At 58.1% G+C, this 22,045-nt stretch overlaps 2 protein-coding genes across 3 annotated transcripts in view; both read right to left on the bottom strand.

Annotated features, from left to right (window-relative positions):
- Positions 1–1,901: 1,901 nt before the first annotated feature.
- PDK2 (pyruvate dehydrogenase kinase 2) lies at positions 1,902–10,378 on the bottom strand. Its single transcript, XM_083877624.1, has 11 exons — positions 10,108–10,378; positions 8,253–8,394; positions 7,281–7,352; positions 6,919–7,103; positions 6,197–6,286; positions 5,652–5,729; positions 5,153–5,229; positions 4,972–5,070; positions 4,066–4,173; positions 3,172–3,285; positions 1,902–2,484 (listed from the first exon to the last, which is right to left on the bottom strand). Exons 1-11 carry the CDS (start codon positions 10,223–10,225, stop codon positions 2,344–2,346), a joined length of 1,224 nt encoding a protein of 407 aa, XP_083733750.1. The 5' UTR covers positions 10,226–10,378; the 3' UTR covers positions 1,902–2,343.
- A 2,019-nt stretch (positions 10,379–12,397) lies between these two features.
- Positions 12,398–22,045, bottom strand: part of ITGA3 (integrin subunit alpha 3) — a gene marked incomplete at its 5' end in the record, with an annotated part of 30,331 nt that continues 20,683 nt past the window's right edge. Inside the window, 12 exons of one of the 2 annotated variants that reach the window (XM_083877546.1) lie at positions 12,398–12,791; positions 15,298–15,423; positions 16,236–16,334; positions 17,108–17,221; positions 17,325–17,438; positions 18,560–18,730; positions 19,322–19,424; positions 19,969–20,046; positions 20,212–20,291; positions 20,784–20,852; positions 20,929–21,097; positions 21,683–21,780. In XM_083877546.1, the coding sequence (XP_083733672.1) occupies positions 12,612–12,791; positions 15,298–15,423; positions 16,236–16,334; positions 17,108–17,221; positions 17,325–17,438; positions 18,560–18,730; positions 19,322–19,424; positions 19,969–20,046; positions 20,212–20,291; positions 20,784–20,852; positions 20,929–21,097; positions 21,683–21,780 (1,401 nt within the window). In that variant the 3' untranslated portion in view covers positions 12,398–12,611. Of the gene's footprint in view, positions 12,792–13,418; positions 13,579–15,297; positions 15,424–16,235; positions 16,335–17,107; positions 17,222–17,324; positions 17,439–18,559; positions 18,731–19,321; positions 19,425–19,968; positions 20,047–20,211; positions 20,292–20,783; positions 20,853–20,928; positions 21,098–21,682; positions 21,781–22,045 lie in introns of those variants that run through there. The other variant, XM_083877545.1, reaches the window with a different exon arrangement.

Genomic DNA, 22,045 nt, shown 5'->3' with positions numbered 1-22,045 from the left:
TCCCCAAATCCCCCCCCACCCCCGGCCCAGCCCCTCCCCAGCCCCTCCCCAGCGGGGAAAAGGGGAGAGACCCCCGCCAAAGCCTCCTGGTGCCCCCCACGCCCCCCCAGGGGGCACAGACAGCGGTGGGGAGGGGTCTCGGGGTGGGGAGGGGTCTCCGGGTTCGTGTCTGTGTCCAGTGTGAGTCTCGTGGTGACGTGATGGACCCGCTGGGGGGGGGAAGGACTCCCCCCTCCCCAAATCCCTTTGTGACCCCCCCCCTGCGACCCCCGGCTGGACACTCTGAGGGGGGGGACACACAGAGAGAGAAAGGACAATGTTGTCGCCCCCCGCCCCAAATATGAGCCGTGATTGGGGGGGACACTGGAAGACCCCCAAGAGCCCCCCCAAGACTCTTTGGACTCGCTGGAGCATTGCTGGGGGGGGGGCTCGGTGACCTTTGACCCCCCCCTCCCACCCCAAGGACTGAGCCCCACATGGAGGTTGTGGGGGGGGGACACCCCAAATGTCCCCCTTAGTGCCACCATCGCCATTGGGGGGGACACACCCCAAATGTCCCCCCTTAGTGCCACCATCGCCATTGGGGGGGGGACACACACCCCAAATGTCCCCCCCTTAGTGCCACCATCGCCATTGGGGAGGGGGGACACACCCCAAATGTCCCCCCTTAGTGCCACCATCGCCATGGGGAGGGGGGGGGACACCCCAGAGCCTTTGCCAAGCCCCACAGGGGATTTGGGGAGGGGGCACCAGCCCCACTGCCCCCCTCCCCTGAGAATTTGGGGGTCACCCCTTCTATGGGACCCCCCCCCCATACCCCCAGCCCGGGGTTTTCGCCTTCCCTGAGCTTTGGGGGCCCCATAATCTGTAAATACCCCCCAAAACCCCCCCAAAAAATCACATTTCTCTGGAGCTGGGACCACCCCCCCCCCTCCCCAAATTCCGGCCACCCCCAGCCGGGTGGGATGGGGGGTCCCACCCTCTCAGCCCAATGGGGGGGACAAGGGGAACCCCTTTAATTTTCATTTCAATTTCGCCCCCCCCGAGTCTCCGACAGTAACTGGATGTGGGGGCAAACTGGGAGCCAGCGCTGGTTATACTGGGGAGGGGGCTGTGGGGGGGGAAAACGCGCGGGGAGGGGGTTTGGGGAGGGGTCCGGGCTGGGCTGGGGGGTCCGACTGGATTGGAGCCACTTGGGGAAGGGGTGGGGGGGTTATTTAACACGAGGGGGGGTCGGGGTTATTTAATCTCACACGTGTACCTGTGGGTGTATATACTATATATAATGTACCTATGTATGCACCGCTCCGCTTCTCAGCGCCCGCCCCGAAACGCGGCCCCTCAGCCCCAAAAATGGGGCCCTCCAGCCCCAAAACGCCGCCTCAAAAAGTTGCCCCTACGTCCCAAAAATGTGGCCACCCCAGCCCCAAAAATGGGCTCCCCCAGCCCCAAAAATGCCGTCCCAAAAACGTCGCCCCTACGCCCCAAAACTGGGGGCCCCCAGCCCCAAAAATGGGGCACCCCCGCCCCAAAAACGTCGCCCCTACGCCCCAAAAATGCCGCCCCCCAGCCCCATAAACGCAGCCACCCACCCTGGGACACCCCAGGGACATCCTGGGACACCCTGTGACACTCTGGGGACATCCTGGGACACCCTGGGACATCCTGGGACATCCTGGGGACACCCCTGGGACACCCTGAGCCATCCTGGGACACCTGAGACATCCTGGGACACTCCGGGGACATCCTGGGACACCCCCGGGACATCCTGGGGACATCCTGGGACACCCCAAGGGACACAAGGCACAGCCAGGGGGGACAGAAGTTTGGTCAACATCCAATTTATTGACAATAGGGAGGGGTCAGGAGGGAATCTGGGGGGTCAGGGGGGAATTTGGGGGTTGTGAGGGGGGAATTTGGGGAATTTGGGGGGTGTTGAGCAGGTCACAGCAAAGGGGAGGGTGAGGACCCACCCTGGGGAGGGGGACACGGGGGTGGGCACAGCTCAGTAGTGCAACAACAGGGTGGGGTGGGGGGAACAGGGACAGGAATGTGAGGAGGGGGCTCAAGCCTGGTCCCCCCCACCCCATCAGGGCTGCTGGTCCTACTGGGACAACACCAGCCCCTTACTGGGATGGGAATTTTTTTTTTTTGGGTGGGGATGATGCTGAGGGAGGGGAGAAGACAAACACCCACTCCCCCAACTCCACCCCAAAGTGCCACCAAGGTGGGGGGGACACCACGACAACACCCCCCGACAACTCGGGGACGCCATTGACACCCTGGGGACACTGGGGGACACCCCTGGGGGGTCCTGGCGGGCCTGGGGGGGCCGGGGGAGGCTCAGGGCACACGGTAAGTGGAGGTGTTTTTGGGTTCGGTGCTGGGCACACACCAGTCCCCGGCCTCCTGGCTGGCCTGGTAGTGTCTCCACGCAGACTTGTTGTACACGGGGAGCCTCTCCACAGAGTCTGTGCTCAGGGCCTGGGGAGGGGGCACGGTGAGGGGCGTGGGGAGGGGCTTGGGGGCACCCCACCGGGGTGGGTTTTGTTGGGGTTGTACCGTAATCAATCCCAAAAGAACCCCAGGTCAATCTGGGCACCACCAAACCTCCGCGTGCCGCCTCTGAACCTTCCCAGGCCATCCAAAACGTCCTCCTGCTGCCCCTAAACCTCCCCAGGCTGCCCCAAACTTCCCCTTGCTGCCCCCAAACCTCCCCATGCCACCCCCAAACCTCCCCCTGCTGTCCCCAAACCTCCCTCTGCCATCCTAAACCCCCCAAGGCCACCCCCAAACCTCCCCATGCCACCCCCAAACCTCCCCCTGCTGCCCCCAACCTCCCCAGGCCATACCCAAAGCACGTCCTGCCGCCTCCAAACCTCCCCCTGCCACTCCAGGTCCTCAAACCAACCCCAAATGACCCTCAAACCTCCCCCTGCTGTCCCCAAACCTCCCCCTGCCACTCCAGGTTCCCAAACCAATCCCAAATGACCCCCCAAACCCTGCCCTGCCACCCCCAAACCTCCCCCTGCCACCCCTAAACCCCCCAGGCCACTTCAGCCACCCCTAAACCTCCTCCTATTGCCCTCAAACCTCCCCAGGCTGCCCCAAACCTCCCCCTGCTGCCCCCAAAGCACCTCCTGCCACCCCCAAACCCCACCCACCCCTGACCTTCAGGTAGATGACGGCGTCGGTGCCGAAGCCCTCCATGGAGTAGAGCTGTAGGTCCCCCTGGAAGTATTTGGCGTAGAGGCGGGAGATGGGCAGCCCGTAGCCAAAGCCGGCCTGGGGGGCACAGGGAAGTGGGGAATTGGGGTGGGAGGAGCACCCAAAGGCTCCCCAGGGTGTTCACAGGAAGGGCAGGAGTGGGCACGGTGGTGTTGGTGGTCAGTGTGTGGCTGTGGAAGGGATGCTGAGTGGCCAGAGAGGGATTGTGGTATCTCAAAGGGTCACTGTGGCATCCTAAAGTGTCACCATGACACTCTAAAGAGTCCCCATGTCACCCCAAAGGCTCCCCATGCCACCCTAAAGGGTCACCATGATACCCAAAGGGTCACTATGCCATCCTAAAGGGTCCCCATGTCACCCCAAAGGGTCCCTACATCACATCCAAGGCCACCAAAGTGTCCCCATGCCACTCCCAAGCACCTCCATGACACTAAAATGTCCCCAAAAAGTCTCAGGCCAAGCCTAAACCTCCCTCTGCCACTCCAGCCCACCCCAATCACCCCCAAACACCCCCAGGTCACTCCAGCCACCCCCAAACCTCCCCAGGCCACCCCCAAACCTCCCTGGGCCATCCCCAAACCCCCCCAAAGCACCTCCTGCCACCCTCAAACCTCCCCCTGCCACTCCAAATCCCCGAACCAGCCCCAAATTACCCCCCAAACCCTCCCATACCACCCCTAAACCTCCCCAGAGCACCCCCAAAGCACCTCCTGCCATCCCCAAACCTCCCGCTGCTGCCCCCAAAGACTCCCTGCCACCCCTAACCCCCCCCAAACCACTCCAAGCCCCCCTCCCCTCCCCACGAGGCCCCCCCAGCCCCTGTTGGGGGTCACGTACCAGGGGGGCCCCCCCGGAGCCCAGCTGTGGGGTGGGGGCTGTGGAGTACATGTAGCTGAAGAGCCGCTCGATCTTCCTCAGGGGCACGCCCATGCCCCTGTCACTCATCTGGGGACAGCGGCAGGGCTGTCACCGCCGTGCTGTGCCCTCTGTGGTGACAGCCCTGTTCCTGTCCCCTCTGTGAGTGACATTCCCATTCCTGTCCCCTCTGCAGTGACAGCCCTGTTCCTGTCCCCTCTGTGATTGACATTCCCATTCCTGTCCCCTCTGGGGTGACAATCCTGTTCCTGTCCCCTCTGTGATTGACATTCCCATTCCTGTCCCCTCTGGGGTGACAACCCTGTTCCTGTCCCCTCTGCCGTGACAGCCCTGCTCCTGTCCCCACAGGGGGTGACAACCCTGTTCCTGTCCCCTCTGCGGTGACAGCCCTGTTCGTGTCCCCACAGGGGTGACAACTCTGCTCCTGCTCCCCCTACAGGTGACAACCTTGCTCCTGTCCCCTCTGAGAGTGACATTCCCATTTCTGTCCCCCCTGCAGGTGACATTCCTATGGGTGACAATCCTGCTGCTGTCCCCTCTGCAGGTGACGACCCTGCTGCTGTCCCCACAGGGGTGACAACCCTGCTCCTGTCCCCACTGGGGTGACATTCCCATTCCTGTCCCCCCTGCAGGTGACATTCCTATGGGTGACAACCCTGTTCCTGTCCCCTTTGGGGTGACAACCCTGATGCTGTCCCCTCTGTGAGTGACATTCCCATTCCTGTCCCCCCTCCAGGTGCCATCCCCACTCCTGTCCCTCTCCAGGTGCCACTCCCACCCCTGTCCCCCTCCAGGTGACACTCCTGTTCCTGTCCCCCTCCAGGTGACACTCGTGTCCCCTCCCCAGGCCGTGTCCAGTGTCCATACCCGGATGGACAGGTCCTCCTGGCCCAGGGCCACCATCACCCTGATGGCCGGCAGCCTCGGGCTGTTCTCGTGGCTCTCCACCGTGGCCCTCATGGCGTTCTGGGGACACACATAGAGCCCCCAGGGGGGTCAGGGGGACCCCAAATCCCCCAGGGACCCCCCAAAAAGGGTTGAGGGGTACCTTGAAGAGCTCGAAGAGCATGTGGTACAGGTGGGATGGCACGTAGACGATGTTGACGGGCTGCTCCGAGTTGCAGGCTGGGTGGGAGGGGGGACACTGGGATTAGTGGGGACAATCCTGATCCTAAATCTCCCCCAGCCCTAAAAGGGTCACTGTGAGAATCCCCCCATCACAGGGACCCCCAAAGCTAAACAAGGCAAATGTCCCCTGTCACAGGAAGCCCAATCCTAAAAGAGATGAGAACCCCTTGCTGTGGAGACCCCAACCCAAAATGAACCCCACAAAAATCTCCCTGCCCCAGGGACCCTGTTTCCTAAAGAAGCCACTTGAGAATCCCCAAAACTAAAGGAGCCACCCGAGATCCCCCTGTCCAGGGCCCCCACTGTCCCCTCCCTGCCACTGTCCCCTCCCTGCCACTGTCCCCTCATTGCTACTGTCCCCTCACTGCCACAGCAGTCTCCTCAGCCCCACTGTCCCCTCCCTGCCACTGTCCTCTCACCGTTGACCTCCTCGATCTCCAGCTCGGGCGAGGCCATGTAGTATTTGTCACAGAGCAGCTTGGCCATGTTGTAGGCGTCTGCCAAAGGGGGGGACACAGGGTTAGCCCCCCCAGGGCCAGCCTTTGGGGTGTCCCCCAGCCCCAAACATCCCCTGTTCCTACAGACCAACAGGAGTGGCTTTGGGGTGCCCCCAACCCCCAAAATCCTCCATTCCTACAGAACAACAGGGGTGGCCTTTGGGGTGCCCCCAATCCCCAAAATCCCCCATTCCTACAGATCAACAGGGGTCCCCCCAACCCCAAACATCCCCCATTCCTACAGACCAACATGGGCAGCATTTGGGGTCCCTCCCAACCCCAAACAATCCCCCATTCCTACAGATTTGGGTAGTTTATGGGATCTCCTGCAGTGGCTACACAGCTCAGGGCTGTGGCTGAGGCCACCCCAAACTGGTGACACCAGTGGTCCCAGGGGGGCTTCCAGGCATCTCCCACCCCCCAAATCCCCCCCTGGGCGTGGGGGTGGGACCCCAGACCCCACCAACCTCTCACCACGTTGGCCACGTTGCAGTGGGGGTCGATGCTCCCGATGTGTTTGGGGTGGGCGGGGTTGGTGCTGCCATCGAAGAGCAGGGCTGGGGAGGGGACAGAGAGCTGGGGACACCTTGGGGACACCCTGGGGACACCCCCAGGGCACTGGGGGAAACGTTCCACACCAGGGGAGGTGCCCAAGACAGGATCCCTGGGGTTGGTGGGGACCCTCAGGACAGACGCCTGGGGCTGAGGGGACATTCTGGGGACACCCAGGGATGATGAGGACCCTTGGGACAGACCCCTGGGGCTGGAGGGACATTCTGGGGGCATTTTGGGGACACTCAGTGATGATGAGGACCCTCAGGACACACCCCTGGGGTTGATAGGACCCCTCAGGACAGACTCCTGGGGCTGAGGGGACATTCTGGGGGCATTTTGGGGACACCCAGTGATGATGGGGACCCTCAGGACAAGCCCCTGGGGCTGGTGGGGACCCTCAGGACAGACCCCTGGAGCTGAGGGGACATTCGGGGGACAATTCTGGGGACACCCAGCAATGATAAGGACCCTCAGGACAGACCCCTGGGGTTAATAGGAACCCTCAGGACAGACCCCTGGGGTGGGCAGGACCCCTCAGCCCAGACCCCTGGTGACACTCTGGGTGGCTTTAGGGACACCCCCGCTCTCAGGGACACTCAGGACCCCCGAGGGAAGCCCCCCTCGCCTCCCTCACTGTGCTGGTTGATGAGCATTCGGATGGAGATGCGGCTCAGGTAGAAACGGTCCAGGAAATACTGGATGTTCTGGTTGGACACGGGGTCGTCCCCGTAGGTCTCCTTGTACTCGATGACCCCCTGAGCCATGGTGGGGACAACGTCGTTGTGCCGGTTCCGGATTGTCACCAGCGCGTTGGTGAACCTGCCCCGGGGACAGGGGACAGCGCTGGGGACACCCGCTCCAGGGGACACGCGATCCAGGCCGGGATTTCCCGGGAGCGGCGGGCGCTGGGAAAACCCGGAGCCGGAATTCTCCCGGGGTGACACCAGAGAGGAGGTGACACCCAGGGATTGGGGACAAGGACAGCTGCCAACTCACTGTCCCAGCGTGGCTTGGTCCTCGGGGTCCTTGTCGTGGAATTCCATGATGTCCAGGAGGCTCTGGACGTACCTGGGGGGGACATTCCACAGCTGTCACACAAAAAACAGAGGGGACACCCCAGGAGACACCCCAAACAGAGGGGACACCCCAGGGGACACCCCAAACACTGAGGACACCCCAGGGGACACCCCAAACAGAGGGGACATCCCACAGGGGACACCCCAAACACTGAGGACACCCCAGGGGACACCCCAGGGGTCAACACCCCTCAATCCAAGCCCCCCACCCCAAAATCTGCTGCACCAGGGGTCACTGTCCCACCCCCCTGCTGGCACAGGGGGACCTTGGGGACAGTTGGGGACACTGTCCCTCTGATGGGGGTGGCAGGGACTGACCACTTGGCACGGCCAGATCCCGCCAGGACACTGGACAAACAACCTGTCACGTGGTGGCATTGGGAAAAGGGTCACACTGCTGGTGGTGACACGGGGAGGTGGCACTTAAAGGGACAATCAGACCCCCCCAGGACAGGACAGGGCAGGGACATCCTGTGGCCTGCAGGGAGCAGGTGGCACTGGGAAAAGAGACAGTGACACAGGGGAGGTGGCACTTAAAGGGACACTCAGGGGGTTCATCCTGTGGCCTGCAGGGAGCAGGTGGCACTGGTGGCCCTGTCCCTGCTGGTTGGGGACACCCTGCTGTCCCCAAAGGACCCTGCAGCCCGTGTCACCCTGCTTGTCACCTCTCCCTGTGTCCCTTCCCTGCTGGTGACAGCTGTTGGACACACGATGGTGGCAGTGGTGGCACCTGAGGTGACAGCAGGACACCTTTGGACTATGACAAAAACCTTGGTGACGACAACAGCTTTACAGGTGACATCAGGGAGGACCCATGAGGGTGACAACAAGGTGGCAGCAGTGCCAGCAGCCCCGTGGCAGTGTCCCCGTGTCCCCAAGGGCCAGCACTGACCAGCTCTGCACCAGCTGCACCGAGGGCGTGCGCAGAACCCGGTCCGGGAGCAGGTTGATCTCCTTCATGATGTTGGAGAGACGCACGGGCAGCTCCTGGCGCAGGAAGGCGAAGGAAGTCTTCTCACAGGCGTTGCTGGAGCCTGGGGACATCAGGGGACAATTGGGGACACACAGGGGGAGCCATGGTGGCACCCCCAGAGGCAGTGCTGGTGGCACTGTCACCCCTTTGTCACTGGGGAGAGGGGACAGGAGGTGGTTGTGGTCATGGCTGGGGAGGGTGTGAGGGTTGGGGACACTGGGGACATCAAGGGACATCAGGGGACACACAGGGGGAGCCCCCGTGGCATCCCCAGAGGCAGCATTGGTGGCACTGTCACCCCTGTGGCACTGGGGAAAGGGGACAGGAGATGGTTGTGGTGGTCGTTGGGGACGGTGTGAGGGTTGGGGACACTGGGGACACCAGGGGACAATTGGGGACACACAGGGGGAGCCATGGTGGCATCCCCAGAGGCAGCGCTGGTGGCATTGTCACCTCTTTGTCATTGGGGAGAGGGGACAGGAGATGGTTGTGGTCATGGCTGGGGAGGGTGTGAGGGTTGGGGACACTGGGGACATCAAGGGACATCAGGGGACACACAGGGGGAGCCATGGTGGCATCCCCAGAGGCAGCATTGGTGGCATTGTCACCCCTTTGTCACTGGGGACAGGGGACAGGAGGTGGTTGTGGTGGTCATTGGGGAGGGTGTGAGGGTTGGGGACATCAGGGGACACCAGGGGACAATTGGGGACACACAGGGGGAGCCATCGTGGTACCCCCAGAGGCAGCACTGGTGGCATTGTCACCCCTTTGTCACTGGGGACAGGGGACAGGAGGTGGTTGTGGTGCTCATTGGGGAGGGTGTGAGGGTTGGGGACACCAGGGGACACAAAGGGACATTGGGATGGAGCAATGGGGGGACCCCCAGAGCGCAGCCACCAGTGGGGTTAAAAGGGGAGGAAAAAAGGGGGATAAAAGTGGGGAAAAAATAGGAGAAAAAAAAGAGGTGGGAAAAGGGAAAAAAGGGGAAAAAGGGGGGAAAAAGAGGGGAAAATGGGAGGAAAATGGGGGGGAAAGGGGAGAAAAAGGGGGGAAAAGGGGGGTAAAAAAAGGGGGGAGAAAAGGAAGGGAAAAAGGGGGGAAAAGGGGGGGGAAAGAGGAGGGAAGGAGGGGGGAAAGGAGGGGAAAAGAGGAGGGAAAAAGGAGGGAAAAGAGGGGGGAAAAGGGGGAAAAAAGGGGGGAAGAAGAGGAAAAAAGAGGAGGAAAAAGAGGGGGAAAAGGGGGAAAAAGAGGGGGAAAATGGGGTAAAAAAAGAGGAGGAAAAAGGGGTAAAAAGGGGGGGGAAAAGAAGGGGAAAGAAGGGGTAAAAAAGAGGGAAAAAGAGGAGAAATGGGGGAAAAAGGGGGTAAAAGGGCTAGGGGCACAGAACAGAGCAGACCCCCCAAATGGGGCCTATTAGGAAACCACATTATAAACCCATTTATTAACCCCCCACCCCAATAATAACGGGATTTTTGGGGGGTTCAGAATCACCCAGGCCCACACACCCCCCCGAGGGACAGAACAACCCCCAAAACCCTCAAATTTACGGGGTGAGGAGGGGAAAAACACTCTGAGAGGGGTTAGGTTTGTAATAAAGGATTTCCCAAGGAAAAAAAGCTGGGAATTCCCTGTAAACAGAGCAGGAATTCCCTGGAAATGGAGAACAGGAATTCCCAGGGCTGTACACGGAGATCCCTCCCCACACCGGCTCTCCCCATCCCGTACCAGGATTGTGAGGGGGGTATTCTGGGGTTTTTTTGGTTTATTTATTTACCGAAGTCCAGAAACTGCTTCATGGAGAGCGGCGAAGGCGAGAACTTGCTGAAGTGCTCGATGTAGGTGGGGACGCCGGCCAGAGCCGCTCGCTTCCCGAGGCACCGCAGCAGCCGCATGGCCCCGGTGTCCCCTCAGTGTCCCCTCAGTGTCCTTTTAATGTCCCTTTAATGTCCTTTTAATGTGCCTTCAATGCCCCCTCAGAGCCCCCTCAGGGTCCCCTCAGAGACCCCCGGGCCCGGCCCCGCCCCCGCCGCGCCGCGCGCAAACAACACGCCCCCGCCGCTGCCAATCACCGCGTCTCGACCAATCGGCGCCCGTCGTTCCCTCAACCCCGCCCTGCCCCCGTGCCAATCCGGCTTCGCCGTTGGGCACGCCCCGGTGTCAATCAGAGAAAGCCACGCCCCCTCTGGGAGGTTAATGCTGCACGCCCCCTGTCAATCTGAAAAAGCCACGCCCATCCGAGGAGTTAATGTTGCCTGCTCTGCTGTCAATCAATCAGAGAAAGCCACGCCCATCTGGGAGTTAATGATGCACGCCCAGCTGTCAATCAGAGAAAGCCACGCCCCTCCGGGAAGTTAATGTTACCCGCCCCCGTGTCAATCATCGCGGCCAGCCAATCAGCGCCTGCTCCGCTTTGGGCCCCGCCCCCCCCCCCGGGGTTAACCCCGCCCCTCGCTGCAGCGTCACCGCTGATTTGCATATTCAGGGTTCCCATCAGCCCCTCGGGGGTCCCAGACCCTTTCCTGGGGTATTTTTGGGGGGAGTTTGAACCTTTCCAGAGGGTTTTGGGGGTTTGAGGCCGCCTCAACCCTCCCATCACCCCCTACCCCCCCCCCAGGTCACATCATCCCCCCTCCCCTTTTTACCCCCCCACCCCAAAAGCCCCCCCAAAAACCCACAACTCACCCCCCCCCATCCTTCCAGCCACAACACGGAGGTGACAAAAAAATTACAAATCCCAGAGCGAGGCTTTATTGAACCCCGACAAGACAAGGAGGGGAGGGGTTTTTTTGGGGAGGGGGGGGAACAAATGTGGGGCTGGGGGTACAACACCCCCTCCCCATTTCCCCATCTGACCCCCCCCCAAAGGTACCGACCTGGTGGGACTCGAACACCAAAACAGCGACATGGAATAATTAATTTAACCCCATGGGGTGGGACAGGGACCCCCAGGGGTGGGACAGGGACCCCCAAAGTGGGGGGCAAAGGGGGGACACGGCCATAAGCGCTGAAAAACCCCCTCCCCAAAGCCAAAGCTGAGCCTGAACACAGGGGGAGACCCCCAGGGGTGGAGGATGAGGAGGGGGTGCAGAAAGGGATGAGCCCCCCCAAAGGGGGGAAAAGCAAAGGGGTCCCGCACCCAACGCCCAGGGGAGGGGGGCGACCTTTAGGGACCTGTCCAGGGGTCACTGGGGACAACAAGGGGACAACAAGGGACAAACACGGACAGGGCGAGCGGAGTGTCTGCCAAGGGAAGGAAGGGGGGGAAGGCACTCGGTGAGCCCAGCAGCATTTTTGGGGAGCAGGGAAAGGGGGGGGGGGCACATTTTGGGGGGTTCCTCCCCCCCCCATAAGCGTGCAAGGCACGAGCGTGCAGGAGACCCCCGGGAGGGCCGGGGAGAGCCCGGGAAGGGGCTGCGGGAACACCCCGGGAGGAGCTACAGGAACCCCCTGGGAGACCCACGAGGGGCTACAGGAACCCCCTGGGAGAAGCTGCAGGAACCCCCCAGAAAGGGGCTACAGGAACCCTCCGGGAGATCCAGGAGAGGCTTTAGGAACCCTCCGGGAAGGGGCTACAAGAACCCCCCAAGAGGAGCTGCAGGAACCCCCCCAGGAGAGGCTTTGGGAACCCCCCAGAAGAACCAGGAGGAGCTACAGGAACCCCAGGAACCCCCCAGGAATCCCCAGGAAGGAGCTACAAGAACCCCTCAGGATCCCCTGGGAAGGGCTAGAAGAACCCCCCAGGAGGAGCTGCAGGAACCCCGGGAACCCACTAGGAATCCACAGGAAGGGGCTGCAGGAACCCCCCGGGAGGAGCTGCAGAAACCCCCCAGGAACCCCCAGGAGAAGTTGCAGGAGCCCCCCAGGAATCCCCTGGGAAGGGGCTACAAGAACCTCTCAGGAGAGACTTTGGGAACCCCCCAGAAGAACCGGGAGGAGCTACAGGAACCCCAGGAACCCCCAGGAATCCCCAGGAAGAAGCTGCAGGAGCCTCCCCAGGAGAGGCTTTGGGAACCCCCCAGGAGAACCGGGAGGAGCTACAGGAACTCCCCAGGAAGAGCTACAAGAACCCCCCGGGAGATCCAGGAGGAGCTACAGGAACCCCAGGAACCCCCCAGGACCCCCCAGGAGAAGCTGCAGAAGCCAAAGCCGGATGCGGCCGCGTCCAAGCAGGATATCAGGATATCAGGATATCAGGATATCAGGGGAACAGAGAAAGATGCTCTTGTGCAAAATCCAACCCCCTTTGCTGGGGGGTCCGGGAAAAGGGGGCTCAGGGGGTCAGTAGTATTTATCCGGCTCCTGCCACTTGGTCACCCAGAGCTTTTTCCGGCGTGGAAGGAACCCCTCGGGCTGATAACATCGCTGATAACAGCGCTGATAACGCTGCTCCTGCCGGATCCGCACCGCGTGGTATTTGGGCATGATCCGGTAATAGCGGCTCCGCTGGAAAAAGTCACACTGGGGAGAGGAAAAATGGGGAAAAAATAGGAAAAAATAAGTCAGTGGTGAGGTGGAGGAAATTGAGGAAAAGGAGAGAGCTGAGATAAAAAAGAGCAGAGAAAAAATCTTGGAGAAAAACACCATCAAACCCTATTAGAGGATGAAGAAAAAGAGAATAAAAAGGGGGGAAACTCCAGTACAGCCCAAGCCCTAAAAGGGGCATTACCAGGTCGGGGGCGGGGTTCAGAAAAACCTATTAGAGGATGAAGAAGAGGAAGAAAAAGAGGATAAAAAGCAGAAAAACTCCAGTACAGCCCCCAGCCCTAAAAGGGGCATCACCAGGGCGGCTCTGGTTCAGAAAAAAACCCTCCAAATCCTATTAGAGGATGAAGAAGAGGATAAAAAAGAAGATAAAAAGCAGAAAAACTCCCCAGCCCTAAAAGGGGCATTACCAGGGGGTCAGGGGGGGTTCAGAAAAACCCCTCCAAGCCCTAAGAGAGGATGAAAAAAGCCCTAAGAGAGGATAACCCCATCAAACCCTATTAGAGGATGAAGAAGAGGATAAAAAAGAGGATGAAAAATAAGATAAAAAGCAGAAAAACTCCCCAGCCCTAACAGGGGCATTACCAGGCGGCTCCAGGGGCTCGGGGGGGGGTTCAGGGGGGGGATGAGACCCCCGCCCACCGCCCCCCCCTCAATAATCCTCCGTGAGCCGCTCGGTCTCCGAGGGTTGGATCCTCATCTCCGCCTTCTGCCCCTTGGCCTCGTACATGGCCCGGGTGTTGGCCCGACGGAAGAACCCGCACTGCAGGGACAGGGACAGGGTCAGGGGGCACAGGGGGGGTCACAGGGGTCAGGGGGCACAGGGGTCACAGGGGTCAAGGGGGTCACAGGGGTCAGGGGGGTCACGGGGGTCACAGGGGTCACGGGGGTCACGGGGGGCACAGGGGTCGGGGGTCAGGGGGGTTTGGGATGGGGTTAGGATAGGGTAATGGGGAGGTGGGTGGGTGGGGGAAAAGGGGGAAAAAAGGAGGGAAAAAAAGAAAAAAAAAGGAAAAAAAAAAGGGGGAAAAAGGGGAAAAAAAGAGGGTAAAAGGGGGGAAAAAGGGGGAAAAAGGAGGAAAAAAGGAGGGAAAAAAAAGGAAAAAAAAGGGAAAAAAGGGAGGAAAAAGGGAAAAAAAGGAGGAAAAAGGAGGGCGAAAAAAGGAAAAAAATAAAAAAAAAGGGGGGAAAAAGGGGGAAAAAGGGGAAAAAAAAGAAAAAAGGGAAAAAAGGGGAAAAAATGGGGATGAAAAAGGGGGGGAAAAGGGAGGGAAAAGGGGGCTTAAAAAGAGGGGGGGAAGGGAGGGAAAGGGAAAAAAAAGGGGAAAAAAAGGGAAAAAATGGGGGGTAAAAAGAGGGTAAAAAGGGGAAAAGGGGGAAAAAAGACGGGGAAAAGAGGAGAAAAGGGGGGGAAAGAGGGGAAAAAGGGGGGAAAGGGGGAGGAAAACAGGGGAGGAAAATGGGGGAAAAGGGGGATAAAAAGGGGGGCAAAAAGGGAGAAAAGTGGGGGGTAAAAGGGGGTGTAAAAAGGGCTAAAAAAGCATGTAAAAAAGTGGGTAAAATGGGTGTAAAAAGGGGTTAAAAAGGGGGTAAAAGGAGAGTAAAAAAAGGGGGGGCTTGGAGGATCTGGGGGTGTCCCCAGGGGGTCCCCAGTCCCTGCAGTGCAGCCACAGCAAAGGAGGCCCAGCCCCAGTTTGGGGGCACATCCCAAAATATCCTGAACCCCAAAACACTTCGGGAATGTCTCTGCTCCTCTTCCTCATCCCCCTCCAGGTGGGAATGGGCCTCCTACCTGGGGGCTTTGGGGACCCCGGGAAGGATTTTGAGGACCCCAGGTAGGGGATTTGGGGATCTGGGGACTCCGTGAAGGGGATTTGGGATCCCAGGAAGGGGATTTGAGGACCCCGGGAAGGGGATTTGGGGATTTGGGGACTCCGTGAAGGGGATTTGGGGACCCTGGGAAGGAGCTTTTGGGGACCCCAGGAAGAGGATTTGGGGATTTGGGACCCTGGGAAGGGGATTTGGGGTTTTAGGACTCCAAGAAGGGGATTTGGGATCCCAGGAAGAGGATTTAGGACCCCGGGCAGGGTATTTGGCCCCCCCTGACCTTCCAGAGGAGGAGGATGATGAGCCCCAGGACCCTGGCAAGGGGATTTGGGACCCCGGGCAAGGGGATTTAGGGCCTTGGGAAGGGGATTTGGGGATTTAGGACCTTGGGAAGGGGATTTGGGGATTGGGGACCCCAGGAAGGGGATTTGGGACCCCAGAAAGGGGATTTGGGGATTGGGGCCCCCCTGACCTTCCAGAGGAGGAGGAGGATGAGCCCCAGGACCCTGGGAAGAGGATTTAGGGACCGGAAAGGGGATTGAAGACCCTGGGAAGGGGATTTGGGGATTTAGGACCCCTGGAAGGGGATTTGGGACCCCGGGCAAGGGGATTTAGGACCCTGGGAAGGGGATTTGGGGATTGGGGCCCCCCTGACCTTCCAGAGCAGCAGGATGATGAGCCCCAGCAGCAGCAGCCCCGCGACCACCGACACCAGCACCAGCCAGAGCGAGATGGGGGCCGGCTGCTCCTCCTGCAGCTCCGAGTCCACGTCCACCGAGAACTGGGATGGTGGGGAGGGGTCAGGGGGGCTCCAGTTTGTACCAGTCTGCCCCAGTTTGTACCAGTGCCTCCCCAGTTTGTCCCAGTGCCCCCCCAGTTTGTACCAGTTAAGGGCCGTTTGCCCCAGTCCCACCCCAGTCCCATCCAGTTTGTCCCAGTCCCACCAGGTTTGTCCCAGTGCCCCCCAGTTTGTCCCAGTGTCCCCCAGTTTGTCCCAGTTTGTCCCAGTGCCCCCCAGTTTGTCCCAGTTTGTCTCAGTGTCCCCCAGTTTGTCCCAGTGCTGCCCCAGTTTGTCCCAGTGTCCCCCAGTTTGTCCCAGTGCCGCTCCAGTCCCACCCCAGTTTGTCCCAGTGCCTCCCCAGTTTGTCCCAGTGCCTCCCCAGTTTGTCCCAGTGCCCCCCAGTTTGTACCAGTGCCGCCCCAGTCCTGCCCAGTCTGCCCCAGTAAGAGCCCAGTTTACTCCAGTAAGGGCCCAGTTTACCCCAGTAAGGGCCCAGTCCCACCCCAGTCCCGCCCAGTTTACACCAGTTAAGGGCCCAGTTTGCCCCAGTTAAGGGCCCCATTTGCCCCAGTTTGCCCCAGTCCCACCCAGTTTACCCCAGTAAGGGCCCAGTTTACCCCAGTAAGGGCCCAGTTTACCCCAGTCCCACCCAGTCCCGCCCCAGTTAAGGGCCCAGTTTACCCCAGTTTGCCCCAGTCCCGCCCCAGTCCCATCCAAGTTAAGGGCCCAGTTTGCCCACATCCCAGCCCAGTTTACCCCAGTAAGGGCCCAGTCCCTCCCAGTTCACCCCAGTCAGCCCCAGCACGCCTCACCCGCACCGTGTGGTTCCTCATGCTGATGGTGGGGACCTGCGAGCGCAGGAACAGCGTGGCCGTGCCCGTCACCTTGACACGGTCAAAGTCCCGGAACTCCTGGGGACAGGGACAGGGACACAGTCAGAGACAGGGAGACAGTCAGGGATGGGGACGGGAGACAGGGACATGGGGACAGAGGTCAGGGACATGGACAGGGAGCAGGGACAGGGGACAGGGACAGGGACACTGACAGGGACACAGGACAGGGATGGGGACAGAGACAGGGTCTGGGACAGGGGTCAGGGACACGGTCAGGGACAGGGTCAGGGACATGGGACACACAGAGGTGACAACACATGGATGATGATGGGCACATGGATGATGATGATGATGATGATGGGGACATGGATGATGATGGGGACATGGATGATGACAATGGGGATATGGATAATGATGGGGACAAGGACATGGATGATGATGGGGGACATGGATGATGATGATGGGGACATGGATGATGCTCATGATAACGAGGACATGGATGATGATAATGATGACATGGATGACAATGATGGGGACATGGATGATGATGGGGACATGGATGATGATGATGATGATGGGGACATGGATGATAATGATGACATGGATGACAATGATGGGGACATGGATGATGACGAGGACATGGATGATGATTATAATGATGGGGACACGGATGATGATGATGAGGACACGGATGACAATGATGACATGGATGACAATGATGGGGACATTGATGACGATGGAGGACACACAGACGGAGGTGACACACAAGTGACAACAGGCACACACAGAGGTCTCTCCCACCTCCCCACACACCCCCGTGACCCTGCTGCCCACCCCTCACCCTCACTGACCTCGATGAAGGTGCTGTTCCACACTCTGGCCCTCAGGCTGAAACTGGACGGGAGCTCCGTGTTCTCCAGGGGACACTCAAACCACACGCAGCGTGCCGTGCCCCCCGCGCAGCTCTGGGGAGGGGGACAGGGGGGCTCAGGGGGGCTCAGACCACCACTCTGACCCCCAGGTTTGGGGGGATTCTCTGCCAGACCCCCACTGACCACCCCAACTGACCAGCACGGCCTCGGACCTCGGGCGCCGGCCGGTGGCCAAAGTGACCGGGGGGTCCCCAGGCTCGGGGGGCTCCAGGTCACGTCTGTGCCTGGCTGGACTCTGGTCCTGGAGGAGCTGAGGAGACACAAAATCACAGAATTATCAGGTTTTAAAACATCTCCATGTCAAAAGCAAGTTCTACTCACTTTAAAAAAAATATAAGTTTAATAAAAAAATTATAAGTTTAATAAAAAAATTATAAGTTTAATAAAAAAATTATAAATTTAATAAAAAAATCCTAAGTTTAATAAAAACATTTAAAAATAGGAGACAAAAAAATTAGGAGACAAAAAAATTTAGGATGTCTAATGAAAAAATTAGGAGACAAAAAGTTTAGGATGTCTAATGAAAAAATTAGGAGGCAAAAAAATTTTAGGATGTCTAATGAAAAAATTAGAAGACAATTTTGGATGTCTAATGAAAAAATTAGGAGACAAAAAATTTTAGGATGTCTAATTAAAAAATTAGGAGACAAAAAAAAATTAGGATGTCTAATGAAAAAATTAGGAGACAAAAAAATTAGGATGTCTAATGAAAAAATTAGGAGACAAAAAAATTAGGATGTCTAATGAAAAAATTAGGAGGCAAAAAAGTGTTTCCAGCTGTGGTACCTCACTATAAAACACACCTTTCTTTTTTAATTATTGTGTTCAATTAACTGCTGTTTTACATATTCAATAGATATTAGAACATTTAGGGTTATTTTTGTAGAATTATTTTTATAGGATTATTTTTGTAGGATTTTTTTTTGTAGGATTATTTTTGTCTGATCTTTTTTTGCCGGATTACTTTTGTCGGATTATTTTTGTGGGATTATTTTTGTAGGATTTTTTTTTTGTAGGATTATTTTTGTGGGATTTTTTTTGTCAGAATTTTTTGTCGGATTTTTTTTGTCGGAATTTTTTTGTCGGATTTTTTTTGTCGGATTATTTTTGTAGGGGTTTTGTCATTAGGAAATAATTTTATAATTCAGAAATAATTTCATAATTAGGAAATAATTCGACTTCTGATTGTGACGTTGTTATGACATCACTGAACTCACTTATGACATCACTGAACTGTCTCGCTCTTTATATGGGACTAAAAACAGAATAAAAAATTTAAAAAATGCTTTTCAGGAGCCCCGTGGGTGGGTCAGGACAGGGTGTAAAAGGTGTAAAAGGTGTAAAAGGTGGAACCCAAGGCTGGTCACTCACGGAGAGGTTGAGGGGGTTGATGAGGCCCCCGGGGGGGTGGCAGGAGCCGTTGTTGTTCACCAGGATCTCGGTGGGGTACAGGAGCCACTTCCCGTTGGGGATCTCGTAGGGCCACTCGAAGCCCAGCAGGATCGAGCCCAGCGAGCCCAGGGACTCGCCCTTGGTGGTCACCTGGGGGCAGGGGGAGCCTGGGCTTGTTCCCAAATCCTCCTTCCCTTTTGCATTCCCAAATCCTCCTCCCATAATCCCAAATCCTCCCTTTCTGGATTCCCAAATCCTTCTCCCTTATTCCCAAATCCTCCTCCCTCCCACATTCCCAAATCCTCCTCCCCTATTCCCAAATCCTCCTCCCTCCCACATTCCCAAATCCTCCTCCCATAATCCCAAACCCTTCCTCTTGTATTCCCAAATCTTCCCTCCCATATTCCCAAATCCTCCTCCATCCCATATTCCCAAATCTTCCTCCCTCCCTCCCACCTTCCCAAATTCTCCCTCCCATATTCCCAAATCCCTCTTCCTCCTCCCATAATCCCAAATCCTGCTCCCTCCTGTATTCCCAAATCCTTCCTCCCATATTCCCAAATCCTCCTCCCACATTCCCAAACCCTCCCTCCTGCCTTCCCAAATCTTCCTCCCTCCCCTATTCCCAAATCCTCCTCCCATAATCCCAAATCCTGCTCCCTCCTGTAATCCCAAATCCTCCTCCCTCCTGCCTTCCCAAATATTCCCTTCCAAATTCCCAAATCCCCCCTGTGGGCCCACCTGGAAGTCGAAGGCCAGGGCGCTGCCCACGTCCTGCTCGTGTCTCATGGCAGACTCGCCCACCACGGCCCCGCTGAAGTAGGACTGGAGATGGGACGAGGCTCTGGGGACAGGGACAGTGTCAGGGACACGGGGGACACCCCGTGGCTGGGACACGGTGGGACACAGGGAGGGAATGGAGGGGACATGGAGAGGGTGAGGGGGACACAGATGGGGTGAAAGGGACACAGGGGGACACAGAGGAGACACAGAGGGGACAGGACACAGAGAGATTGGAGGTGACACCAGAGGGGACACAACATAGAGGGGCTGTGGGGACACACGAGGATTGGAGGGGACACAGAAGGGACAGGACACAGAGGGGAGACAGAGGGGACACAGAGGACACAGAAGGGACACTGGAGGCGACACAGAGGGGCAAGACACAGAGGAGATGGGAGGACACAGAGGGGACACTGGAGGGGACACAGAGGGATTGGAGGGGACACAAAGGGGGAATGGAGGGGACATTGGAGGGATTGGAGGGGACACAGAGGGGACACTGGAGGGGACACAGAGGAGATGGGAGGATGCAGAGGGATTGGAGGGGACACCGGAGGGGACAAGACACAGAGTGGACACGGAGGGGACACCGAGGGGACACTCACACGCTCAGCGAGGACTGGATGCTGTAATCCACCAGCAGCTTGGCCAGCACGGGCTGCAGACCCTCCTGAGTGCTCTGCCTGCGGGGGGACAGCGGGGTCAGCGCCTGCCACACCCCAAACGTGTCCCCGTGTCCCCTGTGTGTGTGTCCCCATGTCCCCTGTGTGTGTCCACCTTGTCCCCTGTGTGTGTCCCCTATGTGTGTCCCCATGTCCCCTCTGTGTCCCCAGTGTCCCCGCACTCACGTGGACAGGTCCAGCCACACCACCACCTCCCTGGTGTCCAGTGTGATCCCGATGGCCTCGAAGGTGATGGTCAGTTCTGCCTGGACACACAGAGGGGACAGGGAACAGCTCAGCCAGAGCCCTGAGCCCCCCAGGGTGAAAAAAGAGTTCCCATTCTCTTCTATGAATTTATAAGTTTAATTTAAAAAATGAAAAAGAAAAATTAATATAATATAATATAATATAATACATAAAATGCATATAAAGTTTTTATAATATATATTCTTATATACATTATATATACACAATATTAAATATATATTTTATATACATATATATTATATATATAAAATACAAATATATATATAAAATACAAAAATATATATAAAATACGTGTTTATACATAATATAATATATGCAATGTATATAAATATATATAATATATATTAATATATATTATATATACAATAATAAACATATATTTTATATACATATATATATACACATATATATATATATATATAAAAAAAAAATAAAAATAAGCATTTATAACACCAGTAAGGACTGGGGCACACCCAGTGACCTCCTCTCACCCTCTGATTCCTCTTGAAGGGGTTCCCCAGCTCACACAGCACCGTCTCCCCAAAGGTGCAGGCTCCACTCTGGGGGGGACACAAACATCTCAGGGGACACCCAGGTGACACCGGTGACCCCGGCGGACCCGGGGCTGTCCCGTACCGGCCGGACCGAGGAGGGCAGCAGGATTGGGGGCGCGGTGACATTGAGCAGGGCCTCGTGAGCGTCCTCGCCGTCCCAGGGCGCGCTCGGGGCGTTGGTGATGTTGATGCTCAGGTGGAGCTTCCGCACGTCCCGGCTGTACTGCAGCACCTGGGGGCCGCCCGGGGACCTGGGGGACAGGGGGTCAGGGATGGGGATGGGGACAGACACGGGGACAGCACCTGGGGGCCGCCCGGGGACCTGGGGGACAGGGGGGGTCAGGGATGGGGATGGGGACAGAAACGGGGACAGCACCTGGGGGCCGCCCGGGGACCTGGGGGACAGGGGGTCAGGGATGGGGATGGGGACAGCCAGGGGACCTGGGGGACAGAGGGGGTCAGGGACAGGGACAGACATGGGGACAGCACCTGGGGGCCACCTGGGGGACAGGGGGTCAGGGACAGACATGGGGACAGGGACAGACATGGGGACCTGGGGGACAGGGGGTCAGGGATGGGGACTGGGACAGGGACAGCATCGGGGGACAGGGGACACCCCTGGAGAATAGGGACCCCATGGGACAGGGACACCACCGGGGGACAGGGACAGCCCCGGCAGACAGGGACAGACACGGGGACAGGGATGGGGACACCACCAGGGGACGGGGACAGCCCCGGGGACAGGGACATGGACATCCCTAGGGGACAAGGACAGCCCTGGGGGGACAAGGGGACAGGCAGGGTGGCACAGGGACAAGGGGACAGCAGGGTGGCACCTGGGCAGGGGCTGGTTCTGCTCGGTGACGAAGCTGCTCTGCAGTTGCAGGTTGCTGTAGCACTGGTTGTCAGAGCCACACTCCTTCTGGAACTCGATCTGCGGGGACAGGGACACCCCCTGAGTCCCTGTGACACCCCAGGGTGTCCCCTGTGACCCCCAGGACACCCCAGGGTGTCCCTTGTGACCCTGTGACACCCCAGAATGACCCCTGTGACTCTGTGACCCCCCAGTATGACCCCTGTGACCCTCCAGGATGTCCCCAGTGACCCCCAGGACACCCTGGAGTGTCCCCTGTGACCCCATGACCTCTGTGACTCCCAGGGTGACCCCAGGGTGTCCCCAGTGACTCTGTGAGCCCCCA

Source organism: Zosterops lateralis (genome assembly GCF_965231275.1).
Source record: "Zosterops lateralis genome assembly, chromosome: 24".
In the NCBI taxonomy this organism is placed as follows: Eukaryota; Metazoa; Chordata; class Aves; order Passeriformes; family Zosteropidae; genus Zosterops; species Zosterops lateralis.
Note: the sequence above shows the minus strand (reverse complement) of the source record. Positions and strands in the feature narration are given on the sequence as shown.

What these genes read in the sequence shown, in the direction of transcription:
- PDK2 (XM_083877624.1), bottom strand. Translation starts at nt 10,225, where the DNA reads ATGCGGCTGCTGCGGTGCCTCGGGAAGCGAGCGGCTCTGGCCGGCGTC. An exon ending in GGAGATCGAGGAGGTCAACG is followed by an intron (nt 5,230 to 5,651) that starts GTGAGAGGACAG and finishes CCTCCCACCCAG; the next exon opens with CCTGCAACTCGGAGCAGCCC. An exon ending in ACGCCGTCATCTACCTGAAG is followed by an intron (nt 2,485 to 3,171) that starts GTCAGGGGTGGG and finishes CCCCCTCCCCAG; the next exon opens with GCCCTGAGCACAGACTCTGT.